Raw genomic sequence first — 20,925 nt, forward strand, 5'->3', positions numbered from 1 at the left:
CAAACCAAAAATGCCTCAGGTGAGCCTTTAAAAATGTCCCAATGTGTTTCTCCATTATATTAATCACCTATTTTTATTGATGATATTATTCATCATGAATACCATCTATTTTATTAGTATACATAATGCGCAACATTTGATGATGATAACTCTGATGAAGGCGGAAGAACCCGCCGAAACATGTCAGGTAAATACACCTAAAATAATTTGTTTGATATAGAAGAACCAGTGAAGTAGATGATAATTGAAATTTGGACTATCGATTACGTCACTGCAGTTAAACCAATCACAGCTCGAGCCTGAGCACCACCCGGAAATGTGTTCGTTGCTCTGCTTGTGTGTCAAGCAAGACCACGTACATCGTGTACAAAACAAAACAAAACAAAACAATACAATACAGGTTGACTTGATCTGACTGAATTCTCAAATGGCCTCAGACGATGCATACAAAGTAAGTTACTCTTCCCGTCTGCGACTTCTTGTATTAACGGGCCACAGAGCTTATTCTAAAGTAGAATAGAATAGAGATGAAGAGATATGACACCGAACTTCATCATACTAGTATTAAGTCACTCACATTTCAAAGTATATCAACTTGTTCTATACTATTTCGACTGTAATGTGTTTTTCTGAGTATTTTTTTAATTATTTAAAAATAAAAGAATCCTCAAGCGTGAGCTATAGTGCCTTTCACGAGTTTCATTAAAAGCTTAAGTCTTTTTCCATTTATTTTGTTTTTATCATTTAGTTCCATATTCATTTTGATTTAGATGATTGATTCATTGAGATGTCTCAACTCTTCTCCATCGTTGCTGTTTTTAGGGACTGTGAAGTACAGTGATCGCTCGCTACTTTGCGTTTCGTCTATCGCGGCTTCACTACATCGCGGATTTTTTTTCCAATTTAAAAAAACATTTAAAAGTCAAAATAAAACTTCTAAATTGAGGAAACATGTAGGACAATGTAGTATTGCTCCAAATGTTCGTTTACATTCCTTTACAAGTCCGTTTTCGTGTGTTAGCAGTGCACGATCGCGAATTAACATCTTTCCTCTAACTCGTTAGCCTCCCCAGTACTCCTTGTTGGTGACCGTACTTCGCGGATTTCACTTACCGCGTTTGGCTTTTGGAACCAATTATCCGCGATAAATGAGGGATTACTGTAAATTCAATCATATTCTCATGAATACAAGTGTGACGTGTGTTTCAGGTGTCTTCCCTGAAGGGAAAAGTGAGCCTGATCACCGGTGCCAGCTCAGGTATCGGCGCAGGCACGGCCGTCCTGTTTGCCAAACTTGGAGCTGTTCTGGCTCTCAATGGCAGAAATGTGGAGAGTCTGAAAAAGGTGGCCAAGGAGTGTGCCGAGTGTGGTGGAGGAACTGAGGTATTGATGTGTACGCTTATATATGCCAGTTATGAAATTCTCGAAAGGTAGCTAGCGACTCATATTTTGCGCAGCCCTTGCTTTTGCCCGGCGACCTGACGGACGAGGACACGGTGAAGAGGACGGTGGAGGACGTCATCGCGCGCTTCGGCCGACTGGACGTCCTGGTGAACAGCGCCGGCATCCTGGCCATGGGCGGCATCGAGACGTCAGACTTGGCGACGTACGACAGGGTTATGAACATCAACGTCAGGTGGGCATCGTCATGGAAACACACTCACACTGCACACGTTGTAGTCAGTGATTTTTGCTTTCTAGATCTGTGTACCAGCTGACCCAACTCTGCGTGCCTCACCTGGTCAAGACCAAAGGCTCCGTCGTCAACGTATCCAGCGTCAATGGACAGAGATCGGTACATAAAATCGACGTCTTTATGATCTCACTTAATCAGGCAATGAAACAATTATGTACGCTCATCGTACTTGTACTACTCAAGCTACACATGTTTTAAAAAGTTAAAGGTTTTAGAGTGGATCTTCAAATGCCAGGTTAAACGTTCTGGTCGAATCTTTGCAAGTCTATTGTCATTGCAGTTCCCTGGCGTCCTGGCCTATTGTATGTCCAAGTCAGCCATTGATCAATTCACTCGCTGTGTCGCGCTGGGTGAGTCAGCAGTTTTATCTAACAATGCTCCCTCCCTCCATGCACACAAAAAAGGGCAATTACCAAAGTGTTTTTTGATTTCAGAACTGGCGTCGAAGCAAGTTCGAGTCAACTCAGTGTGGTACGTTCAATGACCACGTCCAAATGGCTGCAGGGGACACTTTTTAAACGAGCGTGTGTGTTTTAATGCCACAGTCCTGGTGTGATTGTCACAGAAGTGCACAAGAGGGCAGGACTGGATGAAGAGCAGTATGCTAAGGTAAAGACAACAGCATGTTTATAAAAGCACAAATGGCCTACAGTCATACTGAAGATGACAAAAATAAATCGAAATTAAATTTTCGTCCATCTCGCCGAAATTCCTCCTGAGAAATATTGCTAAATTAATTGTTTTATTTTGTTTAATGATATGGTGCTTAACATAATTTTACACTTTACATTATTTTCGATGGGAAAAATTAATCAGAAATGAGGAATTGTAAGGAATTGATCTGGAATTGTGGGCGCCCTCTAGTGGTACGTGAAGGAATCTACAGTTCAGTTGCATTTAACTTGGTAAGTTGAGTACATTTCCTGTACATATGATCTTTAAGAGATGTTTGTAAGGAAACAATGACTTTAAAAAGATCGTAAATAAATGCAAACTAATTGGTTTAAAAAAAGAAAAAAAATCTCAGTTGTTCCCTTCTTTTGTTTCTCCTTTCAGTTCCTAGAAAAGTGCAAGCAGACTCACGCACTTGGCCGACCGGGCGAAGTGGACGAGGTGGCCCACAGCATCGCCTTCCTGGCATCGGACGCAGCTACTTTCATTACCGGAGTCAACCTTCCCATTGATGGCGGCCGCCACGCTATGTGCCCACGATAAACCTTCACTGTATAATTAGGAGATAAAAAAGTAAGCCTACCTCTGAATTTTGTTTCCGAATAGTTGAGTTATTCCAAATTCAAAAGAGCATTTTGATTGGTGCTAAATATAAAAATGATAACTGTAGCTTTAGAAAATAAAAATTTTATTGAACAAAATGTGGCCAGCTTGCATATTTTGTGAAGTATTCCTGTGGAGTACAGAGCAGTTGCAGCACCAGGTTAGGTACACTTGCACAGTCTAATGGGAAATAACACATTATCCATTTTTATTGTGTTTTTTTAATTGTAATTCAATTGAATCAACCAATGACACAACCTACATATATACGAGCGTGGTTTGATGTATTTGATCTTACAATTCATTTTATGAGACAAGAATTAAGTGTATGCATTTTGATTTACTATGTAACATGATTTGCCTTTACAAAAACAAGTTCTGTTTTAATTAGGTTTTGATGGATTCATCGCAGTGTGCTCTGCCGAAAGCTGAATTTTCATCAACTCATTAGAGTCTGCAAGTGTCCCTAATGTTGTGGCCAGTGCTGTACGAGGTAGTATCTTCACACGTGCCCGTGTGAAGATATCTGAATGACTGATATGATGCACACCGTAACATCTATTGCACTTTATATTACAATATACAGTACATACGTTATAAATAATACATTAGCGCATTTATAAATGTACCGTCATTATTTCTGTACAACCAGAACCAAAACAATGAAATGTTCTTGGTGTTTCCTTCCATCCAGGCAATTCAAAGCTTGGTAGCAAGTCGCTGGAGAGGAAACATAGTCCATTTTATTCCAAAGGCGGATCAGTGCCAGAAGTCTTAAATGTTCCTGCAGTCCAAGCATAGTTTCTGGAGAGTAATCGGGGTACCTTGCAGTCCACAACTGTCCGTCAGGTCACCCCACTCAGGAGGTCAGAGGTCCCCCCTTTGACTGAGCTTTATAAGAAGCAAACAGGTCCAACCTCGAGGTGATAACGTGATCCGGGTTCTGTGGTCGGTAAGTTGGATACTTCCACTATAGGGAGTGAATTTGGCTCCTGAGTCTGAAACACAAAGTGGGTCTGACGCCAGCGGCCGTCCTTGATCTGGGAAGTGTGTCAAAAAAGAGATATCGTCACGGTCCGATTAAAAGCATTTATCTTCGCATTTTGTCCGATCGAAAAATGCGGCTTGTGTCAGACCTGCATCGGAAGTTAACGACGAGTGCAACCACACGACCGAAAATTATTTTGACTTTGATGTTTGAATTGAACAGGAGTGAAGTGTGCGCATACCCAGCAGTCGTCTCTAAGTACAAGCGGTTCCAGAAGATCGCCCGCTCTGATCTTCTCCCCCGTCCAGGTCTTGAAGCTCACGGCCTGGCCGTAGTATTGCAAGGAAGGTCCCGCTGCCCAAACCGGCGTGTTGAGGCAGTGGACCGTGATGTGTTGCACAGCCTCGCTACTCAAAAGGTGGATGAAGTTCATCTGGATGCGACCGACCCCCATCTCCACCTGGAAGGTAAATCAGCAAATCTCTTGATTGGATTCCCATATTGTGCAACTGCATCAGTTTGAGCCAGGAAAAAAAAAACTGCTTGTGCATTGACGTCTAGGTCCACATTTATTGAACCAACCTTGGAGACGGTGACAGGTTTCAAGCAAGTCTGTCCTCCAGCAGTGAAGTTGCATGTGACCTCGATAGTGTCAGCATCACAGCCCAGATTTGGGTCGATCCAGTATGTGCCTGGAAAAGTAGCAGGAGACTATAAAGATGGGGGGAAAAAACTGCACCAGCGAGACCATCTGTCCAGGTATTTGTGACCCTACCATCATACATCCTTTGCTCACAGTTGTAGAGGTCTCGGCAGATGCGGGCCGGATTGTCGCGCTGCCCCAGTGGGTTCTTCAGACTTTGGACGAGAGCGCTGAGATGCTCTAAAGTCCTGAAGATCTCCGTTCCCTGGTCCAGCATGGGAAGGTCTACATTGTGGTAGTTCAGCTTCAAACAGACCACAGCATTTGTCGTTTGGACTTTTTCAGTTTCAGTTCATGTATTTGGAAAACGGTTGGGATTAGTTCAAATTGAATGTAAATGCGATGCGATTTTTAAATGTCCATTTTTAAAAACCTCTCAGGCTTTGTTTCAGTCAAAACTCACCTGTGGTCTGAGTGGTGCGTGCGAATCAATGATAACTTGAAAAGAAGCACCAAGTGCCTCGCTTGTCTGCAGAAATAAAACCGAGACATCAAACCATCACAGATAGTTTGGAGCATATTCAGAATTTGCCATTATAAAAAAAATCTACATACAAGAGGAAAAGTAGAACTGGTGCGGCCCTAAGGAAAACAAAAATGGTGTCTTATTAATGAATTGCATAACATCCAATAAGTTATGTATGTAAAGTGAACTTACTGGAGGTCCCGGTGGACCACGTGGACCAGGAGATCCCTGAAAAATGCCATTAACACATTAGGCTTTCAAATATTCATGTGTATTCTGGGCATGCTTTGACGAGCACTGAGAAGATTTATTAGTACTTACCCTTGGTCCTGGCAAGCCCTGTCAAAGATGAAATAGATCAATACTTGAAGGCAGACAATTCCAGAAAAACACAATTAGAAATAATACCTTTTTGCAAAGCAGTTCTGAGATATTTCTCTCTTCTCATCATAACTGCATTTTTAGGTGTGGACAATACGTGAAGCATATCAATACCTCTCTTAAATGGATTGGTTATGAGCTCAAGAATTTCATTGTCGCATTTCATAGGAAAGTGCCAAAGGGCTTTAGAGACCGGTCGGTATGAGTGGAGCCTCCACACTAAGCATGCAATCCAGCACTCACAGCTAAGACAGAAAGGGATTTGTCAAAAGTTTGTCACGCACCACGTCCCCCCGACTTCCTTTGTCACCTTGTAGTCCCTGACAAGAGAGAAAGCAGGGGGTCACGACAAGGACCATGAAACTGTCAGGCGGAATGTGTTCTAGCGATACGTACAGGATGGCCGCTGGGGCCGATGATGCCAACGGGGCCCAGAGCTCCGTCCGTACCCTGGAAAACAAGGAAGGACAGGTTTGAGAGATTTAGAGCAGTGGTCCCCAACCACTGACTCCAGACATGAGCCGTCAGAGCTAACATCAAGATGACGATCTCAACGAATCAAGGTTATATCGAACGGTGGTCGTTGTAAAATCACGCTACGATACGTATGGTAATACCGCACATAGAGTTGTGTTCTGGTTTAAAACTGGAAAGAATATCCAGATTTATTTACCATCAGTCCCCTTGGTCCTTTTGGTCCCTGTATCCCAGCTGGGCCCATGTCTCCTTGGGGTCCCTAGAGAGAGACCAGTAATCTATCAAAATATCAAAACAATGCTTGGATCTTGGTGGGACCCTACCTTTGGTCCGGACAGACCTAGCACCCCTGCAAATCCTCGTTCACCAAAGTCCCCCTAAAATATTACAGGATGGGTTGTGCAATGATTTCAAAATAAGCTTTCATGCTAAATATGGTGTTTCTGCTCACTGGTTGCCCTTTGGAGCCCTTCGCTCCTTGGTTTCCCCTCAGTCCCACACTGCCGAGGGTCCCCCTCATTCCTGCCGGTCCAGTTTGGCCTGGGAGACCCCTTTCACCCTGAAGGCCATAAAAACATATACCGTAAATGCCTCCCAAAGGTCCACAAATGCACCGGTACCATCTGAGAGATATTTCAATTTCTAGCCAATAAAATAAGTCTTACTTTTGATCCAAAAGAACCTTGAGATCCAGGGAGACCCATCTCACCACTTTGACCCTGAGCCCCAGGTTTCCCCGTGAGGCCCAACTGTCCATCTTCTCCCTGCTCCCCCTGAATGTAAATATAAAAACGGTTACCCCTAATCGGAGTTATTAATCAAGCAGCACTCCTGACCTTGGTGCCTTTGCTTCCATCTGTACCAGGCCATCCATCCATTCCATGAAATCCCTCCAGACCCTCCCTTCCTGTAACACCTCGTTGGCCAGGGAGCCCCTCAGGACCCTTGACAAAAACAATAAATACTCAAAGAACTGCTTTCGTGGCGCAAGTGTTTCATGATAGTCACGATAGTCAGAAATGATTTTAGTTTCTGATAAGACTTGCTTAGCTGTTACTGCTTTCATTTTGCTAAGTTTCTACTTGTTTTTGTCGCACATTCCTTTTGGCTTTCTTGGACTATAATTTGTAGGATCTGTAACCGTTTTGTGAGTTTGAGTATCGGACTGTTGAAGAGAACGGAATGAATCTACATTAAGGATGCTACGTTAGCCGATCACGCTAGCTGCTGGCTGGTTAGCTGCAATGTTCTTCTTACCTAAGAGGAAGAGCGTTCCATGTGTAAGTTAAGTTTCAAGAAGTAACCGTTGCCAGTTTTTGCTGTGTAACGAATGATTCCAAATCCAACAGGTCTCAAAGAGAACTGAATCCCATTTTGACCAACGTCACAGAACAGATTGTAGCCAAACTTGATGATAACACTGGATGTGCATGCATTTAACTCACCGGTGGTCCTTTGGTCCCAGATGTTCCTCTCGGTCCAGACTTTCCTTTCTGACCCTGGAGCGCAGAGAGTTAATGTTCCATAACACAAACGTGAGTGCATGTTAGAATTTTAGAATAGAGCAACACACCGCCTGCACTAGTCAGCATTACTTTGAGATAAGTCCTTACTTGTTCACCTTTGGATCCTTTCGCTCCTTGTTCTCCTCTGGGCCCCGGGTGTCCCTGAAATGACCATTACGGTTTGAAAAAGTAACGTCAAAGTTCGCTGTGGCTTTAAATCAAACCAATGGGATACTTACAGGAAGTCCTTGGGCACCAGCTTTACCTCTCTCTCCATTAACGCCTACTGGACCCTGCAAAATGTCATTTTGTACATTACGCTACACAGAACCTTTCTTAAAATCGTTGGCTCTATAACTGCCAAGAAACACAAGTAGGGAACGAAGTTGTTTTCAATTCACTTACAAGGTGTCCGGGGTCACCTGCTTCTCCTCTTTCACCTCGGTTACCGGGAGGACCCTGCACATAGAGATAAAAACAATTTTAAACGTGGCACGGTGAGCTAAGGGCTCCCCCCCCCACAGAGAACGTAAAACCGATACGGCCTCACCTACTCGCCCAAACAAACCGCAGACACTAAAATATTCATTGCTTCTCACGGCCTCAAAAACGTATCCCTTTGTACAAACCGTCCTTAACGACGGCATTGTCTGAAGTTTTCAGCTCGCCTCACCTCTCTCCCAAGAGGAACTTTTCACAATAGGAACTCACTCTGTCACCTTGGCGACCAGGGGGGCCTTCTATCTTGCTATCCTCCCCGTGTCCACCCTGAAAAGCAAAACAGAAAGAAATCAAGATTTACCCTTGAAGGCTAACATCGCAAAAAAAAAAAAAAATCATTTCAAAGAATGCCGTAATCGTTGTCCATTTCATAGGACAGGTGGTTTCATCCTTTCAAAGTGATAAAACAACTTTATTACACCAATTGAACAATAACAGACGTGTAAAGAATTTGATCAGTCATGTGTTCGGCATGTGTCAAATGAAATTATTCATAAAATGACTAGAACAGGATTAAAACAATAATAATAATGACCAAATGTCAAAGGCCATGGAAACATCTCCAATCATATTGTATGTTTGCATCAAATCAATGACATGTTTTAGTTTGGAGGGTGAATCGGTTCATCGATGTGGCAGAGTGATTTTGATTAGTGAACAAGAATTGCTATTATTTTCTAACAATACAACAATGGACGTCCAGATGTCTCCAACCCCCCCATGCAAAAACTTTTTTTTTAATCTGCTTTATTGTGTTGTGCTGCATCGTGTCCAATAAACAGAAATGTTTGTATTCTTTCAATCATGACTAAAAGAGTCGAGTTACTCGGCTGATTGCAGCGTGAAACGGCACAAAGTGAATTAGTGCCCCAAATCATCAAGAATGGATACCTTAACCAACAACAGTTGGAAACTGAAATGGGTGCGGAACAAATGGTGTACCAATGTACCTTTTCACCTTTTGGTCCTGGTGGTCCTTGTGAGCCTTGCAGTCCTTTGTGACCCTACGACGAGAGGCGCACTCCATTACTCGGAGGAAGCTAAACCTTTGCTTCATTTACTCCTCTGTTGTCATAAAATCAATGAGTGAAAACTAGAGTGAAAAAATATAATCACAACAAATTTGTTTTTGCTCCCATAAAATTCTAAATCACCTAGCAATGCTGATGACACGGCATGATTATTGCACTACGGTAAATTACGGTGAATATTTTTTTCTATGTAATTTTCTGGGGTGATCATTTTAATGGGTACCCTAAAAAAAGTTAATCTAGTTCTATTTTACACTGTCTGGATCAGATTATATCTCATTTATTCTTTATTATAAACACACGATTTAGTCTGCGGAGCCTAAAAGTCTTTATAAATCTGAAATGAGTTTTTCCATAAGGTCATGAAAATGGAACTATCATAAAAATGTCACCTCATCTGTAAACATGCCATTTGACGGTTTTAAAAATGCCAATGAGATCATTAATAACACTGTGATTATGTTTCATTTTGCTCAGTATGCAATTTGTGTAGACGATGTGCTGCTGTGATATGCAAATTTTCCTGTGTATAATCCTGCACTGTATCCAAAAATACGCTCCATTGTCTTTAGATTTCATTTCTCGTCTTTAGATAGTCCAGATACTGCAAAACCGTAAGCGGAGACTATAACAGTCCAATGGATCATTTCATTGTGTATGGTCGCAAAGTGAAGGAATCTGGAATCTTTTCATCCTCACAAAGCAGAACAATGTTTTTCTCAGTGACACTAATAGAAATCGAAGAAAATCCTACTCTTGGGGTGATTGTTTTATCACCTTACTGGAGGGGATTTCTTCTGAAAATGCTATCATTCCACACCTCATAGCCCGGTATTCCCGGCTCTCCCATCTGGCCCATTCTTCCAGGAGCACCCTGGGGAAATAAATCCAAGTTTAGCACACGTTTACCAAAATCCAATTAAGTCTGTCAGTCCGATGGAGGTTTTAAAAGCTAACACGTTTTACCACTGGGCCTATGGTCCCTCTCGCTCCCTTCAGTCCAACGAATCCTGGCGCTCCCTGCTCGCCCATTGGCCCGCTTACACCCAGGTAACCTTGGTGTCCTTTGGTCCCCTGGCGAGAGGCGGTCAATAAGCGGGTATGTCACGCGGGGTGAAAACTGCAATTTCCAATCGCAGAGCTGAACCTCTTTATTTAGAAGTGTCCGATCACTCCTACGGGGACAGCAAATGGACTTAAATGGGAAGGTGACGGCTGGACAAACCTTGCCTCCTGCTTTTCCACTCTCGCCAATTGTGCCCGGTTTACCCTCTTGACCCTTTTAAAAGTAGAATGATTTTAAGTGGACAAAAACAAGACGCTTTATTTGATCAAGCCAATGCAATCGACACTTACTCTCACGCCCGACAGTCCGGGAAGCCCGCTGGCTCCGTCCTCTCCTTTCTGTCCTAATTCACCCTTGTCTCCCTTGGCGCCCTCTGCGCCTGCATCTCCTTTCTCACCCTGAAATTGTATAAATGGAAGAATTTATATCGATTTATAGGACCCAGAAGGATAGTCCTACTTGATCATATCAAAACAAACAAGCAGAGCAGGTGAGAACGCACATACTGTACAGTCGTGACAAGAAATAGCTTTAACACGTTATCTTCAACGCACACGTAGTGCGTGAAATTCCCCCGGTGATATATATTTTTTCCAACTTATTTTCACATACCGAAATGTAATCAAACAGAATAGAAGTTGGTTGATATATGTTTGTCAGTTTGTTACGTAACTGTCAAATAGTTGATTACCGTAATTTTCGGACTATAAGTCGCACCGGAGTATAAGTCGCACCAGCCATAAAATGCCCAAAAAAGTGAAAAAAAAACATATATATGTATATAAGTCGCTCCTGAGTATAAGTCGCCCCCCCACCCAAACTATGAAAAAAAACGCGACTTATAGTCCGAAAATTACGGTAGTTTGCCAATTATCAAGCCAGTAATTCAGATGAACTTAAATTCTGGAGCAACTTATGGAGTCATTTTTAACTGTTGTAAACAGTTTCTTGCGCTATACAGAGTGATATTTTAGCTGCTTTTTTTTTTGGGTGACACCTACTTAATAGTCTTTTAATACCTTCTGGAGGATTTGATGGAGATACACATGACTGCAAAGAGACAAAACTTGCTGACTTTCCATTTGTCTTTCACCAGAATGGAAGAATGAAGTGATACAAGAAGCGGCTTTTATTCCTCCCAACAGTGACCAGCTAATGCTGCAAATCCCCCGCCCGGTGAGCTGCAGTTTTACATCCAAAAGCTACACAGACGATTTCATGTACACTCTCTCGGTTGACAAAAATATGTTGTGTGTACTGTACAACGCCGAGCCAAAATGAATCTCTTAATTCTATTTGTTTGACTTGGTTTCATTTGGCAATCTTTTATTTGTATAATCCTCTGTAGTGTTCCATTTTTCTTTTTTTTGCAATACTTTCCAGCCGCGATAGCTTTTAAATGAGTCTCATTGTGTGTTTCTGCCACAGTGGCTTTCCAAGAATTCACGCATACTGTACGTCTGTCTCCCTTTTAATGACAGTAAGCTAGCGGTAAGATTCAACTGGAATTGGGTTCATTCGGTTCTCTTTTACATGGACTGAATGAACTCATGCTGAAACGGTTTAGTTAGCATTTAGGATCAACATAAACAGAGGTTGAAGCTACTGTTCCATTATTCCCTTTACCTTAACTCCATCAGGTCCATTAGGTCCAGCCTCACCATCGATGCCTTGCTCACCCTTAGAGGCAAAATATTCATCATTGTAATAAGTTACTTCTATATTTTGACTCTGTAATATAGATGATACTCACTCTCTGGCCAATCAGGCCTTGCTCTCCGATGTTGCCAGGTGGGCCAATGTCACCCTGCGAATGAATGTCACTTCAAATCATAAAAACTTTGTATTCGCTACCAACTACATCCACAATAACTAGCATCATTCTTATTTTAATACCACGCTGAGCATTATTCCATTCTTAAAGGCCTCAAACTGTCATACTATGTAGGTGTACCTAATAAAGTGGCCTATACCTTATCTCCAGGCTCACCAGACAGTCCTCCATCGCCGACTTTCCCCGGTGGACCCTGAACAGACACACAGACATTGCGATCATCAGCGCTCTGTCGTTCCCAAGGCGGTTGTGTGAACACACTCACCAAGGGTCCCATCTCCCCCGTCGGCCCGCCCGTTCCCGGAGGCCCGGCTGCTCCCTGCACACACGCACAAAGGTAGACGATCAATCTGAGCGTTTGACAACCTCTAAAAGTGACAGCAAAGGAGGGAAATAAATGTGGGCTTGAGGAGCCATATTAATCTGGAATAGAAAGTGCTTTCGAAAGCATGCACCGGAGGCTTTGGAAGCCATGGAGACGAGGCTGTTGCTATGGCAACACTGCTGTCTGGCCAACAGTAAAGCTGCCTCGCCAGGTATAGGATGGTGTGGATCATCATCTCACTAGTCTAATGTAACTCAGGTGGAAGAAAATAATTATTCCGCGCCGTTGTTGTTGTTGTTGTTGTTGTTGTTTTTTATCACAATACGTACTTAACAGTTCAAAATTTTAAGTCTGGCAGAAAGTCGCAGCTGGGTTTTGTTTCTATCTCAAACAATCCACATGATATTATTAATATAGGTAAACTCACAAGTTAAATCTTTTTTTTTTCTTTTTAGCATATGATCGGTCATTATTGAACGCTTTACAATTCTTTTTAATGGAGGGGGGAAAAAAGGACTGGTGGTAATTTAGGAAAATATGACTCACTGTATCTCCAGGAAGTCCTTTGTCCCCTGGAGGGCCAGAATGCCCTTGTACCCCCTAAAATACAACACCATATTATTAACAAATTCAACAAAAAAAAGGGTAAAAATGGTCACTTACTGGAAATCCATCAGGCCCAGTTTCACCAGGCTCGCCAAGCTTTCCCTGCAACGCAATGAGGCCAATAAGTGCAATGGTGTAAATGTTTTTAGATACAGCTGGTTAGAAAATTGTTGACATTTATTTTGCATAACTTAGGCTCAAAGTAGCCAGTGAGTCATAACCTGTACAAAAAGATGTATTTTCGACAACAAATATCCTTTTTTATTTTCATTTACCTCATCCCCGGGGAGGCCTGTCTTTCCTGGCGGACCATCCGGACCCTGCAAAGAATAGACTCGAGTGAGATTCCTAAAAATCCCCCACAGTTAAACGTCGGTCCACAGCCAAGTTCTAACTCACAACTTGCATTTTATTCCCTCAACAAAGAGCTCCCTCGAATAAAGTTTTTCAGATGTTAAAAATAATCACGAACAAAAAAAGAAAACGGATGAAAAAAGCTATTTATGATTACTTTGTCTTTATCGACAAGATGTTTGCCCAAGCTTTTCCATATGTCCAATTAGAGAGCTGCTCTCCCCAAATAGATTTAGAAAATGATGGCATCAGAAACAAACATTTGAAGCGACATGAGAGAACATTGACCATTTTTAAGGTGCTCACCTTTAGCCCAACACCACCTTCTTCCCCTACGACACCATCTGGACCCCTTGGACCCTTAAAAAAAAGAAAAAAAAACTTTCATTCACACATTGTGAGGAAAATTAGGACTTTCACGTTGCCTGACTGATGTGGTTTCAAAGATGAAGTCATTGAATCAGAGCAATTTATCTTCATTTTAAACAAGTCGGGCCGAGGAGACAGTCTCTATTTTTATTTATTACAATTTATCCCACATTGGAGACACTCGAATGAAGACTGCGGTCATGCAGTATACGGATAACGCCGTCTTTCCGTGATGGGGATTACTTGTACACTGGCACCTCTGAAGTTCAATCGGCTTCGTTCCAGGAAAGTACGAAAAAGTCGCGGCCCGTAGATGCCTCCGAGCTCAAACGAGTGCGGAGGTATAAGTGGATACAGATAACCGTTGGCCTCCTCAAATTCCCTTTCCCAAAGCTTTTTAAATGGCTGGAAAACCTCTGGCAGTATTTCAACTGTTAATGAGGATTTTCATCAGGCAGATGGCTGTTTTAATTCTATTTTCCAAGGGCTGGATGTAATTTTCATCTATTATAGTTATCAGATATTACATTTGTGATACCAGGGGAAGATTGTTCAACTAATTTACCAAATGAAATGGCTTCATTATACACGCTGGTGTTCAATTGTTCATTGGGTCCACCCCGCCCGTCTCGCTGTGCGGCATCTCATTAGATCCGTTGGATTATGGCAAAGTCAATAAACGTGACTCTCAACCGCTTCTCCTTTGCCGCCTCACATGTGAGTCACTGATAGAGATTCACAAGTATGTTGTGGCTGGCACATCATGTTCAATAAAATGCAGATACGTATCTCTGATTTGACCAAAGTTTTGGATTTCATCTGCAAACATAACAGAAATGTATTTTGAAGCCTCACCTCAATGCCTTTGGGTCCTCGGGTGCCATGTGATCCCCTGAGGCCAGTAGGTCCCTAAAAACACAGGACTGTAAATACTCAATTTGACCAGTCCAGGGTGAACCCCATCTGAGCTCACTCAGATCAAGTTCTCAAAAATCACATCACATGCTACAATAAAAGAAAATATTCAAATATTGCACCAATTCTTCAACCTTGGAACCCATCAGTGGGGTTGAGGATCAAGCTGGATTGACTTACTGGGATTCCTTCCGCCCCGGGAGGGCCTGTCTCTCCAGGTAGTCCAGTGTGACCCTGAACAAACAAACAGAACTGCAGTGATTCCAACATGTTAGACGTCTGTATTAAAGTGGCACAACAGCCTCTCTGGATGAACATCATCATCATCATCTCCTCTAGGATGCACATGGTTAAAAAAAGCACTGAGTGCCCTCGGGACAAGAGACTGACTGCAGACTTACTATTGACCCCGATTCCCCTGGAGGTCCGGGAGTGCCTGTTTTCCCTCGATCACCCTGCGGAAGGCCACGTCATAATTACAACTTTAAGACAGACGTTACTACCTATTCAGTGGGTTCACCACTTTTGTGCAAAGATTTCAATTTTTAAGACTCTTTAACAGCAAACTGATCAAAGTCAACATTGGCTATCAAAATGTGTGATAAATAAAAAAACAAGCAAACCATTTCTCCCGCAAGGCCCATTGCCCCAGCAGTCCCGATGAAGCCAGGCAAACCCTGACGGAATAAGAAAAGAACGCGCTTTATCACTAAACAGAAACAAAGTTGCGATTCACAAGGAGAAAAGCATTTTTTTACCCTCTCGCCGAGATTCCCGACCTCTCCGCTTATCCCGGTCTCACCCTACAGTGAATAAAGTATGTCTCGTTTGCGAGTATGTTAAAGGACAATTACCATTTGATTTATGATCATGAGACGTTATAGCAAAAAAAAAAAAAAACAAGGAGCTAATGCTCTATTTGTGTGCGCTCTGTCCTTCTGACCTTGAGTCCATCCAGGCCCGTAAGTCCAGGGAATCCTTGCCTCCCCAGCCTGCCCTGAACACAAAGTCAAAGTGACACAGAGAATGTGTTGCGGAATGAGAAGCACTCAACATATGTCCAGTTCAAAGTGACGATGTAGGTCCATCTGATTACCGTTGAGTGGAAAAAATAAATTCAAATCTAGTATCTAGATACGAACCTCGGAATCTTGGACAATTCTATATGTTTCAACAAAAACAATCTGGATACTGTAAGGACGGCACAGTTGGTTCACTCTGCATGACAAGATCGGATCAGCTTTGTGTTGTCTTTGCATGTTAGCTTGATCAGGAATTAGCCAATCCCTAAAAGGATAACTAATATCAAAATGGGTTTTATCCAGTCAGCGCTCACCTCAATTCCTGCTGGCCCAGCCGGCCCGATGGGCCCCTCATCACCCTATTGAGAATCAAGTATCAAAACTGAGTGGAAGACACAATCATCGATTGTTGATCAACAGAATGGCTGTCTCGTCTCACATTGAGTCCAGATGTTCCTTGTGGACCAGGAAACCCTCGTGTGCCTTGCCTCCCCTGGAAATGGCAACACTGAAAATCAATTCAAGCCACATTTGAGACACAATCTCTTTATATTTACACACCACTGACCTTTGGTCCTTCTGGGCCGTTTTGACCCGGAGGTCCGATGTCACCAGGGAAACCCTGGAATGAACCCCGTGAAGTGAAATCTACATTATTATACTGCCAGTCGTGATTTTGTTCCCTGATGTTGTTGAAAACATGATGAAACATGATTCCATACCTCTAGGCCAGGAGGGCCGGCTGAACCATCCAGACCTTTATCACCAGATTGACCCTAAAAAGTATGATGATCACGAAAGTAACAGCAAAGGTCAAACGTGCCAGCTCTATTCTCTTTCAAAGACTTTGTAGAGGGGGTGTTACCAAATGAAGGAATTCACCTGTGGTCCTGGATTTCCACATGGTCCTGGTGTACCAGGTGACCCCGGGACGCCCTGTCAAAATACAACTCGAGAGTATTAACACGACAGAAACTTGTTGAGACAAAGAAAAAGATCCAAACGAAGAACTTAGTTGATGTTGCACTGGCCAAACTTACCTTGTCCCCTTTGAAGCCCGCATCTCCCGGTTCTCCTGGCAAACCAACATCCCCCTGAGATGCAATTCGTACATGACACACACAACAGCAACAATTAAAAAAATGGCAGTACAACATAAGTTTTGTATTCGTAATCCAACTCAAGATAAATACGGGATTTGATTAAGACTAAAGGCTTTTAAGCCTGTTTCACGCGTGATTAGACAGCTTATGTTTTTTGATAGCCTGCCAAAATATCCAACGGGAACTTTGGAGCTGGCCAAAGGCTGTCAATCAACTCAAAGTGACCTTAAACGACAATTTGCCACAAGTACCGCATCAAGAAATGTCTCACCGCTACTCACATAATCCATCACTGCCAAATACGGTATATATTGCATTCCATCAATTATAACCACTGCAAAACAGTGATTCAACCACCATTCAGATACCACATGATCATTTTGTGGCTGCGAAGCAATAGCAGTACAACACGACACTCTGCACAAGTCATCAAAAATGTCAAACGCAATATCTATCCACTAGTCTAACAAAAAACATTGTCAAGTACGATAGCTGAAGCTTGGTTTTATTCCGAATATTATACATCCTAAAAATATTTGTTGTTGGAGAGGAAGACGGTTGTGGTTGCCTTTCAGTACAATCCTCTGTTACAAGAACCATTTTACGGGCGCAAGTATTGTCCACGACACCAAATAATTTGGGTCAATTATAATGATCAAGAGGCTGAGTTAGGCATACGAGACTGGTCTTTGAGGACTAATAGTCTGAGAAATACATGAGCAGATCACCTTATCACCTTTCAGTCCAGGTTCACCGACGTTTCCTGGCACTCCCTTGGAAGCAAAACGACAAATGCCTAAGAAATAACAGGCCAAAGTCTGCTCTTTTCATATCACCATGGAGACTGGTTAGAGTGTTTACCTTGAGTCCCGGAGCTCCTGGTAACCCCATCATGCCAGCAGGACCCATCTCACCCTTATGCACACAAAAGAAAGATCATGAAGTCAATTGTTCAATTGCCCGATAGTCCACTTGCAATACTTACAAGAAGACCAGGAACTCCATGTGGGCCAGGAGCTCCAAGGTCGCCCTTTGAGAGAAAAGGGAGGGAAGAAATTAGACCCTAAGATACGCAAGTTAATCCTGTGCAGGTTTTTAGTTTCATTTGAGCCCGCTGACTGAGCACTTGGCGCTCAACACACAGAGACTTCTGTTGTCCAGGTTATGAACCCAGCGCCGGCCGCATGCCATGTCCACATCCTCTCCCCGCTTTACGGCCAGCGTGGATAACAAGTAACCCAGCGTGGCCTTCCTGTCACTTCTGATTCTCCAAAGGAACGACAGGAGATGAAAGCAGCCAATTGTGACTCACTTCCTACACCAGAGAGGAAATCAGGCCTGGGGGCATATCTCGGAGGTCAGACGATGGCAGTGGATCCTGAGAACTGAAACTTACCATGCTACCTTCCACGGGATGAACGGGAGAGGTGTTGACATGACATGAAACTGAATTTGCAAAGGGAATTGGGTTCCAGCTCTGACCCATCATGGAACTTGGCCGCAACCCAGGTCTTTTGGGTTGGAACATCAGTCCATTGACCGTAACAATTCACATCCAGGCTCTTTGGTACGATAGCTCTATTGTACCCTACCTCAAAAATCCAAAGTCCAGTTCATGGCAACAAACTGGTGTTTACTCAGAACCGTAGTTTTAGTAAATGGTGCGGTATTTACGCATATTTCATCTTACAGTCATCATGTACTTACAGGGTTGCCATCAGGACCAGGGGGTCCTCTTTCTCCAAAGTCGCCAGGAAATCCCTAAGCAGACAGATGAGGTAGTTATGTAAGCGATTGTGTTTTTTCACAGTCTTACGGTTATGCTTTCATTCAATTGCCCGTTAAGTGTTAAGTCGTTTGCAACTGCGATCTCAGCAGATCCGATCAGATGCGCTCCCCATGCTTCATTTCTGACAGACTGGCAGGAAATTCCACAAGAGTCAGAAGCCCCCAGGACTTGCCCACATGGTCGAATCAAGCTGCTTGCACGGTGAACCCATAAAATGCTGACTTCAGCTATTTTTTTAATTGCGGCTGGTGCTGTTGATTCCATCATGAAGATGATGGAACAAAAAGTTGACGCATGCTTGTCACCGTGCCAAGGTCAACACGCTCATCACAGGAAAACATCCCACACGTCTGTGGAAGACGAGAATGATGACAAAAAAATCCCTCTTGTGTTCTGTTTGCTGACTGAGGTTCGATTCATTTGAGGTACCCAAAAGATACTCCTACCGATTTTCTTTGTGCATCTGATGTGGAACATTTGGCTGTCGCGGATAAAGCAATAAGCAGTAATTGGTGCAACGTGAAGCCCACAGGAAATGTGGAAAATGTTGCCTCTTTCCACAAATGCCAATAAATGTCTTGGTTTGATCAGAAACACATGCGAGTCTTGAACAAATTGGCGAGACTGTTTTTTTTTTTCTGGAAGAGGATTCGTCTAAGAAACGTCAGCCAGTTTATTATTTGCACATTAATTTAATTTCTAACAGAGATTTGAGTGTAAAACAACTCTGATTGTTTTACAATGGCACATCTACTGTATAAATGTAAACGCTTGCCTCTTACGTGCAGGCCATTCATTTCTGCTGACTCGGAGAAAAAAACCCAAAGTGCGTTCCGCAAAGCCAATGAGCTCACTGAGAGAGAAATAACTCATGACAAGGCTACGATGAGGCCTGCTTTTGGCCGTCTTGTTCATGTCGAAACGTACGGCCTGACTCGTCCGCCGGGACCCATCACGTTGACGCGAGCGTTCATGAGCGGTATCACCGTTTTCCATGTAAGACCTCGCGGATGGAAGGCTGACTTCCAGGCGCCATTGACGGGAGACTTTGCCTGGTGTGTGGCTCGTTGTGTCGTAGGGCCAAAACCACAACTGACACTTTGTATTAGCAAAGTATGCTAATGAAAACCAAGCACGGCGTGCTGCCTTTCCTTAAATATCTTAAAACTACGGGAAAAGCACGTTTGAACTTCAATTTAAAAACGAAACAATACAACAGATTCACATTTTTAGTCTCTTGATGAAAGCGACGCTTATTGTCTTGGCGGGATGTTGACGAGCTTAAATATATGGCTTTATGAAAAATGAGGGGCTGTAAATGAGGATAATGAAAAGTGTGTTGAGAGAAAACTTTACCGGCCTACCCATCTCGCCCTTCTTCCCATGTACACCTGGAATTCCCTGAAAAACAGCCAACCAAACAAACACGTGAGAAAAAGGGGCTCCCTCTAGTGGTGCATGAAAGTATCACACAATTTAACATTCTAAGTGGGCATATGCTAATGTAGCGGCTTCAACTTTTCTTTTTTCAATACAGTACAGTTCAGTTGTATTTCATTTTTAAATACCGTGCATTTAATCATTTACAAAATTTGGTATTTTTTCATTTAAATTGGCAATTGAATTTCAGCATTTGTAAGTCGTTTTTTATTTTCATATTTAAGTACTGTGTCAATGTTCTGTGCGCAATGTGCGATCACACTCAATCTAATTTTTCACCAGTGCTAATTTCCACCGTCGGAACAATTGAATGAATTGGAAATGTGTGAATTGAATCACTTGGCTCATTTAGAGCAACACCACTGACACTCACTCTCTCGCCATCAGGACCGGGAAGGCCAAAGAGCCCGGGGGTGCCGATGTGCCCCTGAAGAGATTAACAGATGAAGGTGGATGAAGGGAGCCAACATGCATCCAAGTAAGGAAACACATCTAGCTGTGAATTTCGGACGATGTTCACGAGGTGCCAGGTCTTGAGGCCAGTGTATATGCCCATGGACTGCATGGTGCTGGCTTCCACGATGTAGTCCAAGGGCACATACCCTGGCATCAAGAGTCTCGGAAGACCTTGTTGCCAAACCTGCTCAGAGGAGAAAGAAATATTACAAGGACCTCACACGATAAAAATGCCAAATCTGAAATATAGAGTATAATGATAAAGGGCTAACGTTAGATTTACAGAGGTCATTCCTGGGGTAAAATTGAAGAACCCTCGGATTCAAATCCATCCTGGCACAACCATGCAATGTATTTGAAAATGAAGAAAGCATGGAACTGCCGATGTTGAGTAAACATTTGGACTGGCAAATACGTATGTTTGAATGTATTTGCAAAAATGTTCAAACATATTTGCAAATACGGGTGAATGTACCTCGAGGCTGAATGCTAAAGTCTTGGCAATTTTTTGAAGAGCATAAATCATGCACTGCAGACGACTTTATTTGATTTCCAAACATTTTGATATCATGCAGTTCCACGCTTCCGGAGAAAATGATAAGAATGTTCATCTAATATAATTG

The 20,925-nt window shown here is 42.8% G+C and overlaps 2 protein-coding genes across 3 annotated transcripts in view; one reads left to right on the forward strand and one right to left on the reverse strand.

Moving 5' to 3' along the window:
* The first annotated feature begins 273 nt into the window (after positions 1-273).
* On the forward strand, positions 274-3,069 carry LOC119126943 (3-oxoacyl-[acyl-carrier-protein] reductase FabG-like). 2 transcript variants are annotated; one of them, XM_037258530.1, is made up of 9 exons: positions 274-451; positions 1,210-1,383; positions 1,458-1,636; positions 1,702-1,795; positions 1,977-2,046; positions 2,131-2,167; positions 2,242-2,305; positions 2,530-2,601; positions 2,753-3,069. In XM_037258530.1, exons 1-9 carry the CDS (start codon positions 428-430, stop codon positions 2,909-2,911), a joined length of 873 nt encoding a protein of 290 aa, XP_037114425.1. In that variant the 5' UTR covers positions 274-427; the 3' UTR covers positions 2,912-3,069. The 2 variants fall into 2 exon arrangements, with proteins under 2 accessions (XP_037114425.1, XP_037114426.1); XM_037258531.1 differs by lacking the exon at positions 2,530-2,601 and having other exon boundaries at positions 283-451.
* Positions 3,040-20,925, reverse strand: part of LOC119126942 (collagen alpha-1(XXVII) chain B-like) — a 33,671-nt gene continuing 15,785 nt past the window's right edge. The window contains exons 11-61 of the mRNA XM_037258529.1: positions 20,220-20,273; positions 19,763-19,807; positions 18,325-18,378; positions 17,603-17,647; positions 17,479-17,532; positions 17,346-17,390; positions 16,555-16,608; positions 16,397-16,450; positions 16,237-16,290; positions 16,083-16,136; positions 15,954-16,007; positions 15,829-15,873; positions 15,436-15,489; positions 15,251-15,295; positions 15,116-15,169; positions 14,894-14,947; positions 14,673-14,726; positions 14,433-14,486; positions 13,515-13,568; positions 13,130-13,174; positions 12,912-12,956; positions 12,795-12,848; positions 12,189-12,242; positions 12,063-12,116; positions 11,843-11,896; positions 11,716-11,769; positions 10,380-10,487; positions 10,249-10,302; positions 9,990-10,097; positions 9,844-9,897; positions 8,943-8,996; positions 8,203-8,259; positions 7,897-7,950; positions 7,731-7,784; positions 7,600-7,653; positions 7,432-7,485; positions 6,823-6,930; positions 6,652-6,759; positions 6,438-6,545; positions 6,310-6,363; positions 6,183-6,245; positions 5,906-5,959; positions 5,794-5,829; positions 5,450-5,467; positions 5,321-5,356; positions 5,218-5,244; positions 5,066-5,131; positions 4,735-4,906; positions 4,542-4,651; positions 4,201-4,419; positions 3,040-4,011 (exon numbers count right to left, since the gene is read on the reverse strand). Coding sequence (XP_037114424.1) covers positions 3,865-4,011; positions 4,201-4,419; positions 4,542-4,651; positions 4,735-4,906; positions 5,066-5,131; positions 5,218-5,244; positions 5,321-5,356; positions 5,450-5,467; positions 5,794-5,829; positions 5,906-5,959; positions 6,183-6,245; positions 6,310-6,363; positions 6,438-6,545; positions 6,652-6,759; positions 6,823-6,930; positions 7,432-7,485; positions 7,600-7,653; positions 7,731-7,784; positions 7,897-7,950; positions 8,203-8,259; positions 8,943-8,996; positions 9,844-9,897; positions 9,990-10,097; positions 10,249-10,302; positions 10,380-10,487; positions 11,716-11,769; positions 11,843-11,896; positions 12,063-12,116; positions 12,189-12,242; positions 12,795-12,848; positions 12,912-12,956; positions 13,130-13,174; positions 13,515-13,568; positions 14,433-14,486; positions 14,673-14,726; positions 14,894-14,947; positions 15,116-15,169; positions 15,251-15,295; positions 15,436-15,489; positions 15,829-15,873; positions 15,954-16,007; positions 16,083-16,136; positions 16,237-16,290; positions 16,397-16,450; positions 16,555-16,608; positions 17,346-17,390; positions 17,479-17,532; positions 17,603-17,647; positions 18,325-18,378; positions 19,763-19,807; positions 20,220-20,273 — 3,318 coding nt within the window. The 3' untranslated portion in view covers positions 3,040-3,864. The remainder of the gene's footprint in view (positions 4,012-4,200; positions 4,420-4,541; positions 4,652-4,734; positions 4,907-5,065; positions 5,132-5,217; positions 5,245-5,320; positions 5,357-5,449; positions 5,468-5,793; positions 5,830-5,905; positions 5,960-6,182; positions 6,246-6,309; positions 6,364-6,437; positions 6,546-6,651; positions 6,760-6,822; positions 6,931-7,431; positions 7,486-7,599; positions 7,654-7,730; positions 7,785-7,896; positions 7,951-8,202; positions 8,260-8,942; positions 8,997-9,843; positions 9,898-9,989; positions 10,098-10,248; positions 10,303-10,379; positions 10,488-11,715; positions 11,770-11,842; positions 11,897-12,062; positions 12,117-12,188; positions 12,243-12,794; positions 12,849-12,911; positions 12,957-13,129; positions 13,175-13,514; positions 13,569-14,432; positions 14,487-14,672; positions 14,727-14,893; positions 14,948-15,115; positions 15,170-15,250; positions 15,296-15,435; positions 15,490-15,828; positions 15,874-15,953; positions 16,008-16,082; positions 16,137-16,236; positions 16,291-16,396; positions 16,451-16,554; positions 16,609-17,345; positions 17,391-17,478; positions 17,533-17,602; positions 17,648-18,324; positions 18,379-19,762; positions 19,808-20,219; positions 20,274-20,925) is intronic.

This window comes from Syngnathus acus, chromosome 9, assembly GCF_901709675.1.
Source record: "Syngnathus acus chromosome 9, fSynAcu1.2, whole genome shotgun sequence".
NCBI lineage: Eukaryota > Metazoa > Chordata > Actinopteri > Syngnathiformes > Syngnathidae > Syngnathus > Syngnathus acus.